Source organism: Salmo salar, chromosome 21 (genome assembly GCF_965601325.2).
Source record: "Salmo salar chromosome 21, fSalSal1, whole genome shotgun sequence".
Classification (NCBI taxonomy): domain Eukaryota; kingdom Metazoa; phylum Chordata; class Actinopteri; order Salmoniformes; family Salmonidae; genus Salmo; species Salmo salar.
In genome coordinates this window covers 17,626,664-17,641,730 of record NC_138311.1, presented here as the reverse complement: position 1 = coordinate 17,641,730, position 15,067 = coordinate 17,626,664, and the positions used below count along the sequence as shown (strand labels likewise).

Here is a 15,067-nt window from a genome sequence, read left to right as displayed (position 1 = left end):
GGAATGAGAAACCAGGAGTTTCCTACCACATCAACCCTAGGGTGGAACCAGATCATTGAGGTAAATGAGAATGTGTTCTCAATCAACTTACCTGGTAAAATAAGGTTTAAATAAAAATGTAAAAATCCAGCTAAACAATGGATATATAGCGTTTTGCAACAACAAAACAATTATTTCACACACATCTAAAATCTATGAATAAAACATTTGCAATATTTTACACACACATGAACGTACACATAAGAAATAAAAAATGTTTTATTGATATATAGCGTTTTGGAAATAAACTCTTAATTTGTACTGTACCACCCACCCACTATATTATTGTGGTATATTTCTTATACCACGATGAAGGTGACTGCAGTTGTAGCAACAGATCACAATGTTTATGATTGCCTCAATGTCACTCATGATCATGTCACGCTGCCTGGTGAGAAGTGTATAAATAGTCTAAATAGTCTTCTCACCGGGGTAGAAGATATGTTCATGTACATTTTAGAAAACAGAATAGGTATCACTTCAAATAGAGGAAAAGGCTGATACTTCAGTCATGTTCTCTGGGAAAACAAGACATGTTTATTTTTACATTGCTGAGATGTGTTTACAGAGCTAAAATACCTTATGCATTCAATAAAATTTGACTGAAGAATCCCCCCCCAAAAAAATGAAGTGCAGTAAAAAAAAAAAAATGTAAGTGCAGTAAATGTCTGTGGGCCATCAGGGTGAACATGCTGCCATCTTGTAGTAGAAAAGGGGCTGCAAGTGCCACAAGAAATGTTGACCGAGATGGGGATAGAAACTTGCTTGAGACAAACCAGCTGCTTCTGCGATGTGGTATCCCCCAACATCCTTGTCTCTTCTACCGTTCTTCTCCGTGTAGGTAACTCGCCTCCATGTTCTAGTAGGCCTATAGGGCTCGAAGTGGGTGCCGTTTTTGGAGGTCGCTAATCTGGTAGTTCAGTAGTTCTACACTAGCCCACTTAATCTATAAATGATCTCAGGCATCCCCGTTTCAACGAGAAAATCATCACAATCTATATTCTGCCACCACATGAGGACGCTAGCCTACCATGACCGTCTCCCAGAGGGCTGCAGGCAGTAGTAGTATATGTCAATCATAACCTCCACGCCCAAAACCAAAAGGTGAAGAGAAAATTCTCAGTATCTGACATCCTCTCATCCTCAAATTGTCATTGCAGTGACGTTTAGGCATACACCTCAATCTGGTGAGTAGTAGCCTAAAATGTTAAGAAGGTTGTGTGGGTGTGTGCGCGCGCGTGTGTGTTGGTCTTTTTTTTTTTTGCATGTTTCTTTTTGGGCGCAGACAGGTGGCGCACAGATGCCATGATGTCCTATACTTATCGTTGAAATGTGATCCTGTAAAATAAAACGTTTGTCTTTGAAATCTTTTAAAACAAATACAATCTTGAACCATATAAATAGAATTTGAACTCCCTTAGGGTCTAATGCGTAAAGTGTGCGGTCATATTAGTAGACGCAAAACGTACATTTACGCACGTATCTCATGTTCGGAATTAACAGAGGCTGTTTGGACTTCCAGAAGGTTTTTCAAAGAGTAGGTCTCTATAACAGATAAATAACTGCTAAATGTTATATTTTACAAACATTTGTCATCCTATTTTCTATACCCTACGCTTTAGAAGTTTAGTTTACGATATATTGTTCAATATTTTTTTACATTTGTCAATCGGTGCAAGGCAAACAAGCGGGATAAGTAAATGGTGGAGTCTGAAAATCTGTGGAGTTGTCAGACATGCACACAGTACTCATTGGCTGCCTCGGAAATACCAGCTCTGCCTCCCACGTGATACTGGATAAATGCCCGCCCGCTAGCATCCTATAGCAGACAATCACAGACCACTGAGAGAGGGACACACCTTCGTCGTTTTTAGGTAAAGTTCATGGGGATGCCATTTTACACTCAAAACTAATTTAATCTACGAGATTCTTTGCAAATTGACGTGTTCAATTGCATTGCTTCAACCACATATACTTGCGCGACTTTGCCGATAAAATGACTGGAGTTTTTGACAGTCTAAATACAGATATGCATTCGAACCAGATTACCTCGAACAGTTACCACAGCTTGCACAAATCGCAGGAATCCCCAACTCTACCAGTATCGACGGCGACGGACAGCAGCTTTTACAATAGCCAACAGCCTGGACTCTGCGCAGGGTCTCCATATGGCCAACTCGGGACTTACCAGTACCACAGCAGTGGTATGAGCAGCGTTCAATACAATAACAAATCATACGATCTTGGTTTCAACTCCTCTTATGGCACCTACGGCTCCTATGGTTCGAGTTCTTCACCGACTCCAACGGATGCAGGTAAATAAAATCGCAATGTTTTCCTATTCGTATTCTATTACATGTCAATTCTACTAAGATCAAAAATGGTATGCATTTTTAATAATTGTTCTTACATGTATTTCTCAGAAAAAGAAGAAAGTGAACCTGAAATCCGAATGGTTAACGGAAAACCAAAGAAGGTCAGAAAACCTCGAACTATTTATTCAAGCTTCCAACTGGCCGCTCTTCAACGGAGATTCCAAAAGACACAGTACTTGGCTTTACCGGAGAGAGCCGAGCTGGCAGCCTCAATGGGCCTTACACAAACCCAGGTTAGTGCAACTCTGCAATGCATCCAGTTTCTGTCAAATCCCCCATCAATCTGTGAATATTATGGCTAGCTACTTATTTTATATGAGCATGACATTTTACTTTGGACTGCTATTTATATTTATCCAGCATTTGTTGTGTATAGTTTGGCTCTGGTTAGGATACGTTTTGAAATAAGCTTTAGGTTTTAGAACAATAGTAACATAGTTCCTTTTCAGGTGAAAATTTGGTTCCAGAACCGTCGCTCCAAGTTCAAGAAGTTGTGGAAAAGTGGAGAAATCCCCCCTGAGCAACATGTGGCCTCCATCGAGTCTCCCCAGTGTAACTCTCCACCCGCCAATGCCTGGGACTTTCCACAAAATCAGATAATGAACAATGTAAACTCCAGTTTACCTCAGAGCAGCAGCCCTCCAAATACGACTGCGCCTTCTTTCTTGGCAAACTATTCTTGGTACTCATCAACGAACTCTGCAACACATCTTCAGTCTGTCCCGCGTGTCCCGAACCACCACAACTCCGTCTTGAGCGCTGGGACAATATTTTAATACAATTGACTCTTACTCGGAGAATACTGGTGAAACAACATTTAAAAAAAAAAGTTCATGATACATTGCGAGTGATACATGATACATACAGACCTCACAAAGCGAACTTTACGCGCAACGTTGGCCAACTTCATGTATAAGTGCCAGGGTAATTCAGAAGGTCATCGTCCTCACACCGGCAAATGGCAGACTACAGATTTGTACAGTTATTTTTGTATTTATTTATTTAGTTTATTTTAATGGATACAATGTATGAACCACTAATATCCAGAGGAATCACAGAGTAAGTTGCTTTCTTTTAGCGCGGGCGTTACTTTTGCATCAGTGCAAGTAAAAAGTTGATTGCAGGATGTAAACAACTGTCACATCTAGCACAATTTGCAACTGTATCGTGCCTATTGAAAATGACCTCAGTTTTGTTGTATGATGAGATCAATGTTTTACATGCACCCAGATTTCTATAGGGCCTATTCTTTACTCTTGATTTATTTTGTAAGGTGTCAGAATTCGTCTTTGAGCATATTTCATAACATTCTTTTCATATTAAGTCCTGTCATTTTTTTTCTTGTTGATATTAGGGCCAAATACCTTCTAATCCTTCGTAAGCTACTGATTGTCCCATATTCTAATGAACTTGTATAACCTTTTGATGGTATATTGTCTTTAATTTATTTTTATGGTTAGCAGTGTTTCTTTTATAATGATATGATGAGACGTTATTTAAATAAAATATGTTTTCTGTGTACATGGTGTTTTTCTCAATTTGAAGAACTTTAAGAAATGTGTATACTAAGTGAGAAGTGGATTTATTTTTGCATTGAAGCTTAGCCCGGTTCTTTACGTGTTTACAGCCTATCAATACGCATACTTCAATGGAGCTTTCTTATTTAGCCTAGTGAGAGAAGAAACCTACTCCACCTCCATTTAATACCACGGCGCCAGAAGAGTTCTCCATCCGTCAAAGACATGTTCGTGACACTTGTAAATCTTTCAACGTAGCTCACAAAATGTGATGAACGTCGCAGGTATGGGCTCGACAAGCTTTTTGAAAGACGAAGCTTAAGTCATAACCATATTAAAATACCACCATTTGGTTATGCATTTGTATTCTTTATTAGCTGCAAATTGTTTCGTCTTCTTAACTCATGTTTTATAGACGCGTTAAATCTAGCTGGGTATGGTTCTGGGAACCTGATAGAGACAGGATGATTAACAGAGCCGAGACACAGTGCCGGGGGCGCAGAGAGCGCTGGAGTATTCAAAGGCACGCAACACGCCGTGGCATGCAAAAGCGAAGATGAGGGCGTATGACTGAGCTCAACCCCTCAGACTCTCTGGAGTCAGCGCTGCTCTCCAGACGTTTTATGAACTCAGTCCAATCAAAAAACTAGACCCAAGACCGCCTGAAGCTAAACAACATGGAAACATTTCTCACATCTTGTTCACTCACACAACACAAGGCCCTTCTCATGTGCGGCTCGACCTAGATTTTCCCATCGTAGACTAGGCTGGTAAACACATTTTTATTTATTTATAAGATCGTATTCTTAGCTAAATATTATCTACTTTATCTCAGCCAAGTTTTCAAATGCATTCCAGATAGTAGGCCTTTCATTTAACTAGGCAAGTCAGTTAAGAACAAATTATTTTTTACAATGACAGCCTACCGGGGAACAGTTGGTTAACTGCCTTGTTCAGGGCAGTTACCTTGTCAGCTCGGAGATTCGATCCAGCAACCTTTTGGTTACTGGCCCAACGCTAGGCTACCTGCCGCTCCTATCCTGTGTTTTGTAGGCCTATCCTCTGTTTTGAAATGTAAGGATAAAATCTGTATTTTCTTAGACGCAAAAGAAACATTTTATTACGTTTATTTATATTTTATTCACTCTGTTCTCTAAAGGGATGTAAAATACATAGCTTTGAAGGCCTATCTATCCCAATGGACGAGCGTTTGCTAGGTTTGATCATCACGTCGCCCCGTTGCTTTTTATGGTTGAGTGATCATAAGCCACATAACGTGGAATCGTTTTGCATAAGGATGTACCTTGTCAGTGATTGCCACATTACAAGATGGAACATTCTCCCTGGGGCTGTCGTTGCTTTATCTTGATATGAGGCGTCCCTCGGGATAGCAGGCCTACCACACGTTGAGTGGGCCTGTGCAACAAGAAACAAGATAATACACATTTGATTGAAGACTGCGGTGAATATATATATATATATACATATATATTGGATAAATACATGCTTAAATATGCGGTACTTTACATTTAGTAAGATTTACTCATTTCGCATGTGATGAGCTAGTGCGTGCGTAATGTGCGTGCTCATACTCGCGTTGGCTTTGACGGTCTCCCTTTATAGACGTTTGGATGGAACAATAATCTCCATAAAAGACTTGCACTAATTCACCTGCTTCAGAAAGGTCCTCAGAACACATGCCCTTAGCTGACATTGCAGCATTTTCTAGTCTTTGTCTACAGACGAATAATAATGTTCACTGATGGAAGCATATGTAGCCATTACGCACGGGATCAATTAAAGAAAATCTGACAGATTAAACCACATTTTTCTCTGTCTATTTGGTGCTTGAAGTGCATATATGTCAAATAAAAATAAGTCTCGAGCGAACAATGGTTAATGACAATCACAATGATATGTATTTTTCTTATTGCGCCCTGCATCCATGTCTCATCCTCACCGATTAGAAATGATGTGGCTTTATACTTCCGTTATCCTGTAGGCAACTTGAAAATGCCATACCCCCATCCTAATTTATACCCTGATCTGTAATCACATCCACATTTGCTCTAGTTTGAGCATTCTGGCGCTTCCCGATCTGAAAGCCTGCAATTACTATATAATTCTTCGCAATTTTAGATGTCCTAATATGGGCTGTAATTTTTTTGCACAAAACAATTTCAGGCTATTTCAAGCATCAACATTGTCAAAGTTGTATGTACATAATAAATTGGAATATCAATGCATAGGTTTTAGCATACCATCTTGACTCGGCGATAATTATATCTGTGTGGAGCCTACGCAGAATTAGCCTGAATTGCATGGTAACTGCTGCTTTACATTTTTAAAAATTACTCATAATTTTCCCAAAGATTACCAAGATCTCGAGTGCACAATGTCATCAGCGTAATGAGGAGTAAACATTTATGCTAATAATCTACAATTTTTTTCCATCAGCTATAAAAAGGGGAAATAAAGCCGAAATGTTCAGTCATATTCCGAGCTGTGCTGTTATAGCACTTAACACTTCATGGGCAACAGTTTATGGGATTCAAGCGCTCAACATCTGCCCATGCAGCAAGATGCTACTCTCATTTATCTGCCTTTATCGAAATCAGGTAATCTTTGAATCCTGTCAAAAAGAGACTCTGCGAGCTTCCTTCTTAGAGATTAAGGTAAGTATATAGCCTATGGAGCGTTATTTTACATATTTTAAAATTTTATGTTACAATTTATTTATTATAATTTTTTTTGGAGGGGGGGGGGGGGGAGATAGCCTATTTAGTATTCACCAAGATTCCATTAGGCATAATTGATTGTTTAATACAGACATCACGATTAGGCTATAACAATCAAACGGATATATAGTTAGTAATTAATTGTAGGCCTATTCATTGAAATATTACAAATCTCTTTTCAATTTCAATTTAATATATTTAATTTCTGGAAATGCCCAAATTATGCACGCATGTCAAATTGTAATGTGTTACAAGTAGCCTATTCTAGACAACTTGAAAACATAGAAATTACACAAATGTCAAACAAGGTCATTATTTTGTCCACAATATACTATCTGTAACGAGTTATTTTATTGTCATATGCGTCTGTATACAATACTAATATAATATATGCCATTTAGCAGACGCGTTTATCCAAAGCGACTTACAGAATTGCGTGCATACATTTTACGTTTGGGTTGTCCCGGGAATCGAACCCACTGTTTTTTTTTATTATTATTAAAAACGTGTACAAAAATGTGAGAAAAAAAACAACGATTCTCAATTAATCTTCCGGAGACAATACTCACCATGCTATGACTGATTCTATATTTACATCAGGAAATGGGTACTGTAGCCTATGGATTTGGAAGGGACCTGGCATAGAAAAAGCCTCCACTCTTTCTGTAATTTAGCCACTGCCTTCATTACTCTTACATTGTGCTTTGCTAATTTTGAACCCTCTTCGCATAGACAATCCCGTGCTATACACCTGCAAGCAATTTGCCAGCCTTACATGTAAGGGAACAGCGGAGAGACAGCATCTCACCTATTTCACGTTTTTCATTGCGCAGCAAATTTCTTTTAGTGTCTCTTTTGTTAACGCTGAAATATTCCCCGTGCGAAAAAATTGCTCATAATTACCCCAGAGATGGGAAAGTGCATTAGAATAAATAAGGGCAAATTACTGTAATTATGTTGGGTTTGATGGGCTCGGCTCGTAATCAAGGGGAGAATACAGTGAAATAGCACTGAACCTCTTGGACGTGCAGCTGCGCCTTTCGGAGGAAGAGCGAGAGTATATTTATGTTGCAGACGCCTCATTCTAACACTTTCACGTTGATTATTTCCAGGCTATACTCCTCATAAAAAAAAGTTGCCTATATAGGACTACTAATACCAAGTGAATGGGAAAAACATAAATATTCATTTTTACATAGAGAAAATAGTTAAAGGCACATATAGGCTAGCCAATAATATCATTGATCATTGAAATGAAAATGATTTGCTATGCATAATAGGCCCAATTAGTTGATTTAACGATAACCTGGTGACAAAATAAAACCAAGACTAACACTTATTTTTCCTCCTTTCCCTGAATAATAATAATAACAACAATAATAGCATACATGCCAAAGTTATAAAAACATGAATGTGATCAGGTTATCTTGCTCATTGTATTGAACATAAATCAAACAATTAAGTGAAGGCATGCATATGGATGATCTGTCTACGCGTGAACTTTAAGGGCACTTTGTGGCCATGAGTTAGCCACGTTATTGCTGTGGTTTTCTCAAGGGATGGTGCCCTTTCTGCTCTGGCCAAGCCGGCTAACATTAGAACGTCTCTGCGGGTCACACAAATGGTGTCACATTTGTCCTCTTAATTACTAAACACTCACATTTTAATATTCATGGGGGAATGCTCTATACACGCACTTATGGAAAATCTTTTGTTTTGTCATTAACAACTTGAAGAACATAACACTCCGTTTTTTCTGAAGTATATATTTTATTTTGTATATTTGAAATATAGGATATATAGGCCTTGAATTTATGAAATAGACAACTGGGATGAGTGTATATCCGCATGGTGCGTGCACGGGATGATATTGGCAGTCTATTGTCTCCGGTAGGCCTGTAGTGTTTTCACTCAATTGGTCCTTTCCTCGGCTCATCGGGTGCTTCAGAATTTTCTGTAAAAGCGCAGTTAAACCATCAAACCCCAAACAAGAGCCCCTTTGAACTTTTCACTTTTACTTCTCTACATTTAAACCCCACCCCCCACCTCCTCTACCAACCAGTCTTTTTGCAGCACCTGCCTCTCGCCCAATTATTCACTTAACACACCCCATTGCTCTCTCCTCTATTCATCGATGAAACGGGGTTTGTTGGAACCACAGAAGACTTAAAAGGAGCTTATAGCGGCTAAATTAAACTGAAAAGAAACAAGCACTATATTGTTGAAGGAATTACAATGTGATAGAAACTGACATCATTAATCAGGTCAGGTCGGAACGTCTTCAGCATGGCTATATCCAGCACTCACAGTAAGAGATGATGATAAACTGATAGTCCTAGGGACTAAAACGTAGAAACGCTGAACGCCTGTGCGTAATCACATGTAGGCTATACGGCCAATGCTGCACATTGTAGACTAATGAAAAGGAATAATCATATAGGCTTTATTTGATCACACTGTATGTTACCTCTGTATTAGTTTTAAATATAAGTCCTGAAGAGATAGCTGCATGTCATATCCCAGGGTTACATGGACTTGCATGGAAATGTGAAAGTTGTGGCCTACAACACATGGCCGGTAAGGACTCTGACACGTTATACTGGCCTTTTAAATCATAGCTTTACTGTTTTCAACATTGTGTACATAACTTCCATAAAACAAAGCAATAAATTAAAGTGATCAATACAAAACTAAATATTTCTAGATTGCTAAACACATTCATCTTAATGAACACATGTAAAAAAAAAAAAAAAAAAATCCTATTTCACAACATATCGATTACAGCACAAACCAAAGCTGAAAAATGCCTATTATATTGTCCTTATGTACATCCAACCGCTCAACACATAACAAACAATGACAAACCATATCTTTATCATCGGAATCACCTTAATGCTCTTCTCAAGCAGCAAATCATCATTTAAACTTTTTATTAACAACACGTTGTTGTCGTTTCATAAGTCAAACACACTGCATATTAAATAAAGACACAGACATGGAAAAAAAAACGAAATAATTTAACTTAAATTAACATACATAGACAGCATGGAAGCATGCGCAAGGGCGCGTGCAACTCGGGCTGTGAAAACTAAGGAACGGACTGGAGATTCGATTCCATGCCCATAAAAATGATGAGACTATTTTTGAAATGATTCATTGGATTGGCCTACATTCGTTGGTCAAAGTTACATTATAGACCAATGGGGGTTTTGTCTGTTTAAAGGCTAGGTTTTAAGGTCATGGTCAAATCACCATGTTGACCTTCGTTGGAGAGCCTAAATCTGATAGGCCTTGGTAACACGCGGCTTCATAGGCCTATGTTTTATCATCATTAGGATAAGAAATGTAGCCAATCTTCAAATCAAACACAGTATACATAAATATACTCTCACTGACTTGTTACAGCAAAATATATTTCGTTTAACACATAGCCTATTAAAATGTCACAAAAGATAATAACAGCAGCTTGAAGACCCATTTGTCAAAACAATTTCCGGCATCTGTCGTGGACATGACAGGACTTCTTGCCCTTGGGGCAGTGCCTTTTCAGTCTCTCGGTTCCCAGGCTATTCTCTGTGCCGTCGTTCGGTATGAAGAGGCCAATATGTCATCTGGCAACTTTGAGAGCGAACTCCGGATTACATCTGTGCATGGCTACAGCGGGCCAGTGCAAGGCCACGCTGGGTGGTTGACCCAACATCTCCTGATATGGGCCATGGCAGTATAGAGGGCGGGACAGGTCTATCAGCTCACAGTTATGTTCACATGAGTTGCGGTTGCTGCATAGACTCTTGGTGTGCAGTTGGATACCATGAGGTATAACTTGGAATGTAAGACCCTGGTGCACCCACGGATGTTTTCACGGTGGTCGGTGAGCTCCAAACCGGTGCTACCGGAGATCCAGTCGTAGGTCCGTGACCATTAAACTGGGCTAAAGCGTTCGTGTCTATCGTGCCACCACCTTGCTTCATCAGTTTCTTGAACTTCGATCGCTTATTTTGAAACCAAATCTTTACCTGAAAACAGAGAGACAACCAATGTGATTCAGATTGGCTAGTTGGGCCATTTCAATGAAGTCTAGACCAGGCGACAGTGACGCAGCATTTGGACTTGGAATGTAAAAGCCTATATTTTTTTCCCACAAAGTCAAGGGCAAATTGGACAATCTTCATCTACATTTTTTTCGTTTTATTTAAAATGAATAAATAATTGAATGCAAGAGGAAATGCTTGCTAAACATGGTTTTGCCATTATGGGCCAAATTGAAAAGCTATGAAGAATAAAATAAGTATAATAAATAGCTAGCCAGAATTATGTGGAGCCGATTTAAAGGCCCATCCTCGAAATATTAGTAAGCTTTTTTATAGAACATCTGCATGATGATAATCAATCCGAAACATTCGATAAAAAAAACATTTTTTTTTGGTAAAACATGAGGACAACAGTTGTCTATAACCCAAACAAACAGAGAATACATAGCCAATGTAGCCACTTGGTGGCCTATTGTTTAACGTGGTCAAAAGTACATTAAACTGCAAGCATTAGGCCTAAGGAAATACAAGTAAAAGCAAACGTTGACTTGCCTGTGTTTGCGTGAGTCCCATCGAAGCTGCGAGCTCGGCTCTCTCTGGCAGTGCCAAATATTGAGTTTGTTGAAATCGTCTGTTTAGAGTCTGTAGCTGCAAACTGGAATAGATAGTCCTTGGTTTGCGAATCTTTTTCCCTTTCCCATTGAACCGCACCTCTCCTCCTTCTACAACTGTGTTCTTCTCTGTCTCTTGTGCTGAGAAGGGGAGACAATAGCAAAATTACTCAGGAGACAGCTCGCCAACGTCGCTGCACAGCAATGAGCATCACAGTGCAAGTTTTACAGGCTGTAGTTTAGGTATAATTACCCGTAATTGCATACATTGTTTATAGCATTACGCAATAAATAATTACCGAGCCTAATACCCCGACATCTGGGTTGCTTTTCCAATCCAAAGCGTGTTTGCGGACCGAAAAACACAAACCAAAAGATTCCAAGAACATTTTAGAGCCAAAAGGGATGAAGTATAAATCTTACCTGTATCTTCTAACCGTGTCTGTGTTAGTGCCGAGTTGTTTTGGTACGACTGCACTGTACTGAGATATGGACTTGAGGAATGGCTGCCGACGGAGTTAACGTATGGATAACCTAAAGATCTAGGAAATGACGAGGCTGGACTGTACGAGCTCTCGTGTTGCGTATGACCCGCAGAATGTAAACAGTGCATGGAATAGTGTCCGTGAGACATTGAGGAAGGCGACATTTGTTGACTCGGTGGCCCAAATTCCATGAAAACGGTTTTTCCTGAGACAGGGCTATTAAGACTTTCTGGTATTGTAGTCATTGTCATTTCTTCTGGCGGATCTCTCCTCTTCCTTTTTTGTTTTCTTCTATGATCTCAGTGAAGGATGGATCCCAATTTAAGCTGTACTGATTTTTTCTCTTTCCATTCATAAGAAAATGTAGTTTGTCTCTGTGAAAAGTCTAGGCATGATGCAGTGGTCTAGACAAACTCGCTCAAAGGTTTGAATCAGGGATTCATGAATATTCATCAAAGGCGGTCGCTGATTGGTCCATTCTATCCAAGAATGATGCCTATTGGCGATCCTGGGGTTGTGTCCGAAGGACCTGATAAACTCAAGAAGAACAACAAGACCTGCATATTCAGGTCTGAGATGTATTTTTTTTTTTAAAGTGCTTAGGTAGCAGGGAAAGGTATAAGCAAAATCAACCCTGACAGCCAAAATGTCTGCTTTTAAAGAAACAACACACAATTAAATCTAGCCTATCTGATTATCATAATAATAACACAACAATTGTAAAGAAATAGCCTATTCTGTTATCAATCACAAATAGGCTACGGATAGATCATGTTATGTTGATCGGCCTGCTGTTAATTTCAACATTAAGAAACAGTCTGCATAGTGTAATTATCTAAGAACTGTTTCATCCAAATCAATCACTCTACAACAACAAAGATTCATGTTCAGAAATTGCAGTATGAATCCATTTAAGTGTAGCTTTGAGGCGTACTATTTAACAGAAAAACGACGTTTTATTTCGCATTAGATATTATTTCGATATCTCATAACAAATTGTTATAGATTGGCTCATTATTACCTGCGTCTTTTGGTGTTCACGTGCACAGATGTATTACTTACAGGTCCATTTGATTACATGCCAGTCTCAAGTGCTCTGAGCCACAGCTGAAGCGAGCTGAATTAGCATGACACTGATGTTTCATTTTCATACGCATAATTAGCCATTTATTTAACACTTGCAATATCTCGCGGTCTGAATTATCCGAGCAAAGAAGTCCTGGTTGAATTGATGCATTTAAAGCAATGACTAGTCTAGCCTATGTTACATGCGTAAATATATTGTTGTGAAAATCAACACCTTCTTAAACTTAATATTTGTAAAACCAGATTCCTATTTGGGCTGTCTATGCAACATCTCTCCGTATAGCATTTTATTGCGCAATCATTTCATGACCAAAAACAAAATGCCTCCAAGAAGCCTATAACATGACAAACCGTTCTGTGGACCCTGAGTCAACCATTAAGCGTTGAACGGTTTTGATGCGGGCTACATCATGATGACCATGAACGTGTGTTATCAACCTACAAAGATGTATCTAATCAGCTAGATTGTCAACCGATGTAAAACACGACACCCTTTAGCAAATCCCCAAATGATTCATGTGGGGGTTATCAAACGAATGAAACATAATGTGGCATTCATTTGAGGCTGATGTGGCAGCAGTGTTAAGAAATGAGTTATAACTGTCATATTTGAACAGGTTGTCTTTTGACAATGGTGGGATTATATTGAATTTATTGCTAACTTATTTTCAAATTAAAGTCACCCTTTTCCCAATTCTTGTCCAGTACATTTTCAGTAGGGATAGGCCTACATTATGCAGTAGCTTTGCTAGAACACGGATTGGGTGACCTATGGCTGACCAATTTATTGCCCAGCTCTCACAATATAATAAATAAAGTATTCACTCTCATTTGCCATGAATGGGAATTATATAGTTGATATAATACCTTATTAATATGGAGTCATGCAGCCCTATATGTCATCTCCTCTATACAGTATTTTGCCCAACAGCCAACAGACGCCATTTACCGCAGCAGTTGGCCTCATGTTTTGTCGTGAAATTCAAACACATCATGTTCAATTAAACATTTTGATTTACTCCGAAACATAATAATGTAGGCTAGTTTCATCGTAAATAAACCTAACATTTAACATAGCCTCCTTCAGCTAATTTAATCCCCAGCGAGATTGATGGGGGGTGCGGACAGTTTTCCATTAAGACCATAGACGTTGAACAATGATTTTCCCGACCACGTTTGATTTAACTGAACTGACGACTGACTAAAGAGTAGGCTGTTTCCCTTTGTTATTGGCTCAGTTTCCGGAGGGAAAAAAACCCGTCATAAACCACGCTGATCCATATAACAGGGCATGTATGAACGTTGATCAGTTGAGTTAACAGTAGCTATACAGTAAGAATAAACGGGCTCCACATTCCAATCAGCACTGAGATTAAGTTAACAGCGATTAGGCATTATTTGCACTTACTTAATCGATAATCATGTGATGAAAAAGAAGAACGTACATCCCCAATATCCATTGCGTACTACTCATTGAGGGTGACGGAGAAGCAGCAAGTATCCACATCTTCATTTTATTTGACAATGTACGTTATAGAGTCCGTCTGGTGTAGACGTTCTGATACCAAAAACACCACTAGCCGGTTCCCCGGCAGCTCAACATCTCCACCTGAATAACAAATTAAAGGCAGTTAAATTCCGTCACTGTGATTATCAACCTAATTGCATAATTGAACTCGACGCAGAACGAGCAACTTAAAAATGTGTTTTGAAAATGCATGCGCTGACATCATGGTGAGCAATATCTAGTCTGCGATGTGCGTCTGACAGCGGTTCTCTGGATTTGAAGAATTCTATAACATATTAAAGCTTATAAGGAAAACTGCACTTCTCTCCTATAAAATTGCCCAATTTCAAGTAATCTATATCTGGAATTACATTCGAAAAATACTTAAAGGTATCCTCTATCTACAGCAAAAAAAATGATAATACTACAACCAATAATTATCATCTTCCAGAACAGAGGACAGATTTTTATGGGCACTTGGTGGGTGCGACTGATAACTGTCATTATTTTCCCCCCGATTATAGTATCCGCAAACTGGAATTCTAAAGATGAACATGCGTGTTCTGAGCAATGGGCCTACATTTCAGGCCATTAACAGATTTAAAATGTATTTAATTCCAAGGAAAAGCACGACGAAGAGAAATAATCACATGAATACAGTTTCACTGAAGAAAATGT

The 15,067-nt window shown here is 39.0% G+C and overlaps 2 protein-coding genes across 2 annotated transcripts; one reads left to right on the top strand and one right to left on the bottom strand.

Annotated features, from left to right (window-relative positions):
* The first annotated feature begins 1,865 nt into the window (after positions 1–1,865).
* On the top strand, positions 1,866–3,935 carry LOC106581766 (homeobox protein Dlx2a). Its single transcript, XM_014164049.3, has 3 exons — positions 1,866–2,354; positions 2,463–2,647; positions 2,864–3,935. Exons 1-3 carry the CDS (start codon positions 2,036–2,038, stop codon positions 3,188–3,190), a joined length of 831 nt encoding a protein of 276 aa, XP_014019524.1. The 5' UTR covers positions 1,866–2,035; the 3' UTR covers positions 3,191–3,935.
* Positions 3,936–9,088: 5,153 nt separating this feature from the next.
* LOC106581767 (homeobox protein Dlx1a) lies at positions 9,089–12,496 on the bottom strand. Its single transcript, XM_014164051.3, has 3 exons — positions 11,735–12,496; positions 11,253–11,452; positions 9,089–10,685 (listed from the first exon to the last, which is right to left on the bottom strand). The coding sequence occupies exons 1-3, from the start codon at positions 12,045–12,047 to the stop codon at positions 10,431–10,433; spliced, it is 768 nt and encodes a 255-aa protein (XP_014019526.1). The 5' UTR covers positions 12,048–12,496; the 3' UTR covers positions 9,089–10,430.
* Between the last annotated feature and the right edge of the window lie 2,571 nt (positions 12,497–15,067).

Excerpts from the sequence above, each read along its gene's own strand:
- LOC106581766 (XM_014164049.3), top strand. The coding sequence starts at position 2,036 with ATGACTGGAGTTTTTGACAGTCTAAATACAGATATGCATTCGAACCAG. Across the intron at positions 2,355-2,462 it reads ACCGACTCCAACGGATGCAG|AAAAAGAAGAAAGTGAACCT; the intron begins GTAAATAAAATC and ends TGTATTTCTCAG. Across the intron at positions 2,648-2,863 it reads TGGGCCTTACACAAACCCAG|GTGAAAATTTGGTTCCAGAA; the intron begins GTTAGTGCAACT and ends GTTCCTTTTCAG.
- LOC106581767 (XM_014164051.3), bottom strand. The coding sequence starts at position 12,047 with ATGACAATGACTACAATACCAGAAAGTCTTAATAGCCCTGTCTCAGGA. Across the intron at positions 11,453-11,734 it reads GACACGGTTAGAAGATACAG|CACAAGAGACAGAGAAGAAC; the intron begins GTAAGATTTATA and ends TCCCCTTCTCAG. Across the intron at positions 10,686-11,252 it reads TGGGACTCACGCAAACACAG|GTAAAGATTTGGTTTCAAAA; the intron begins GCAAGTCAACGT and ends CTCTGTTTTCAG.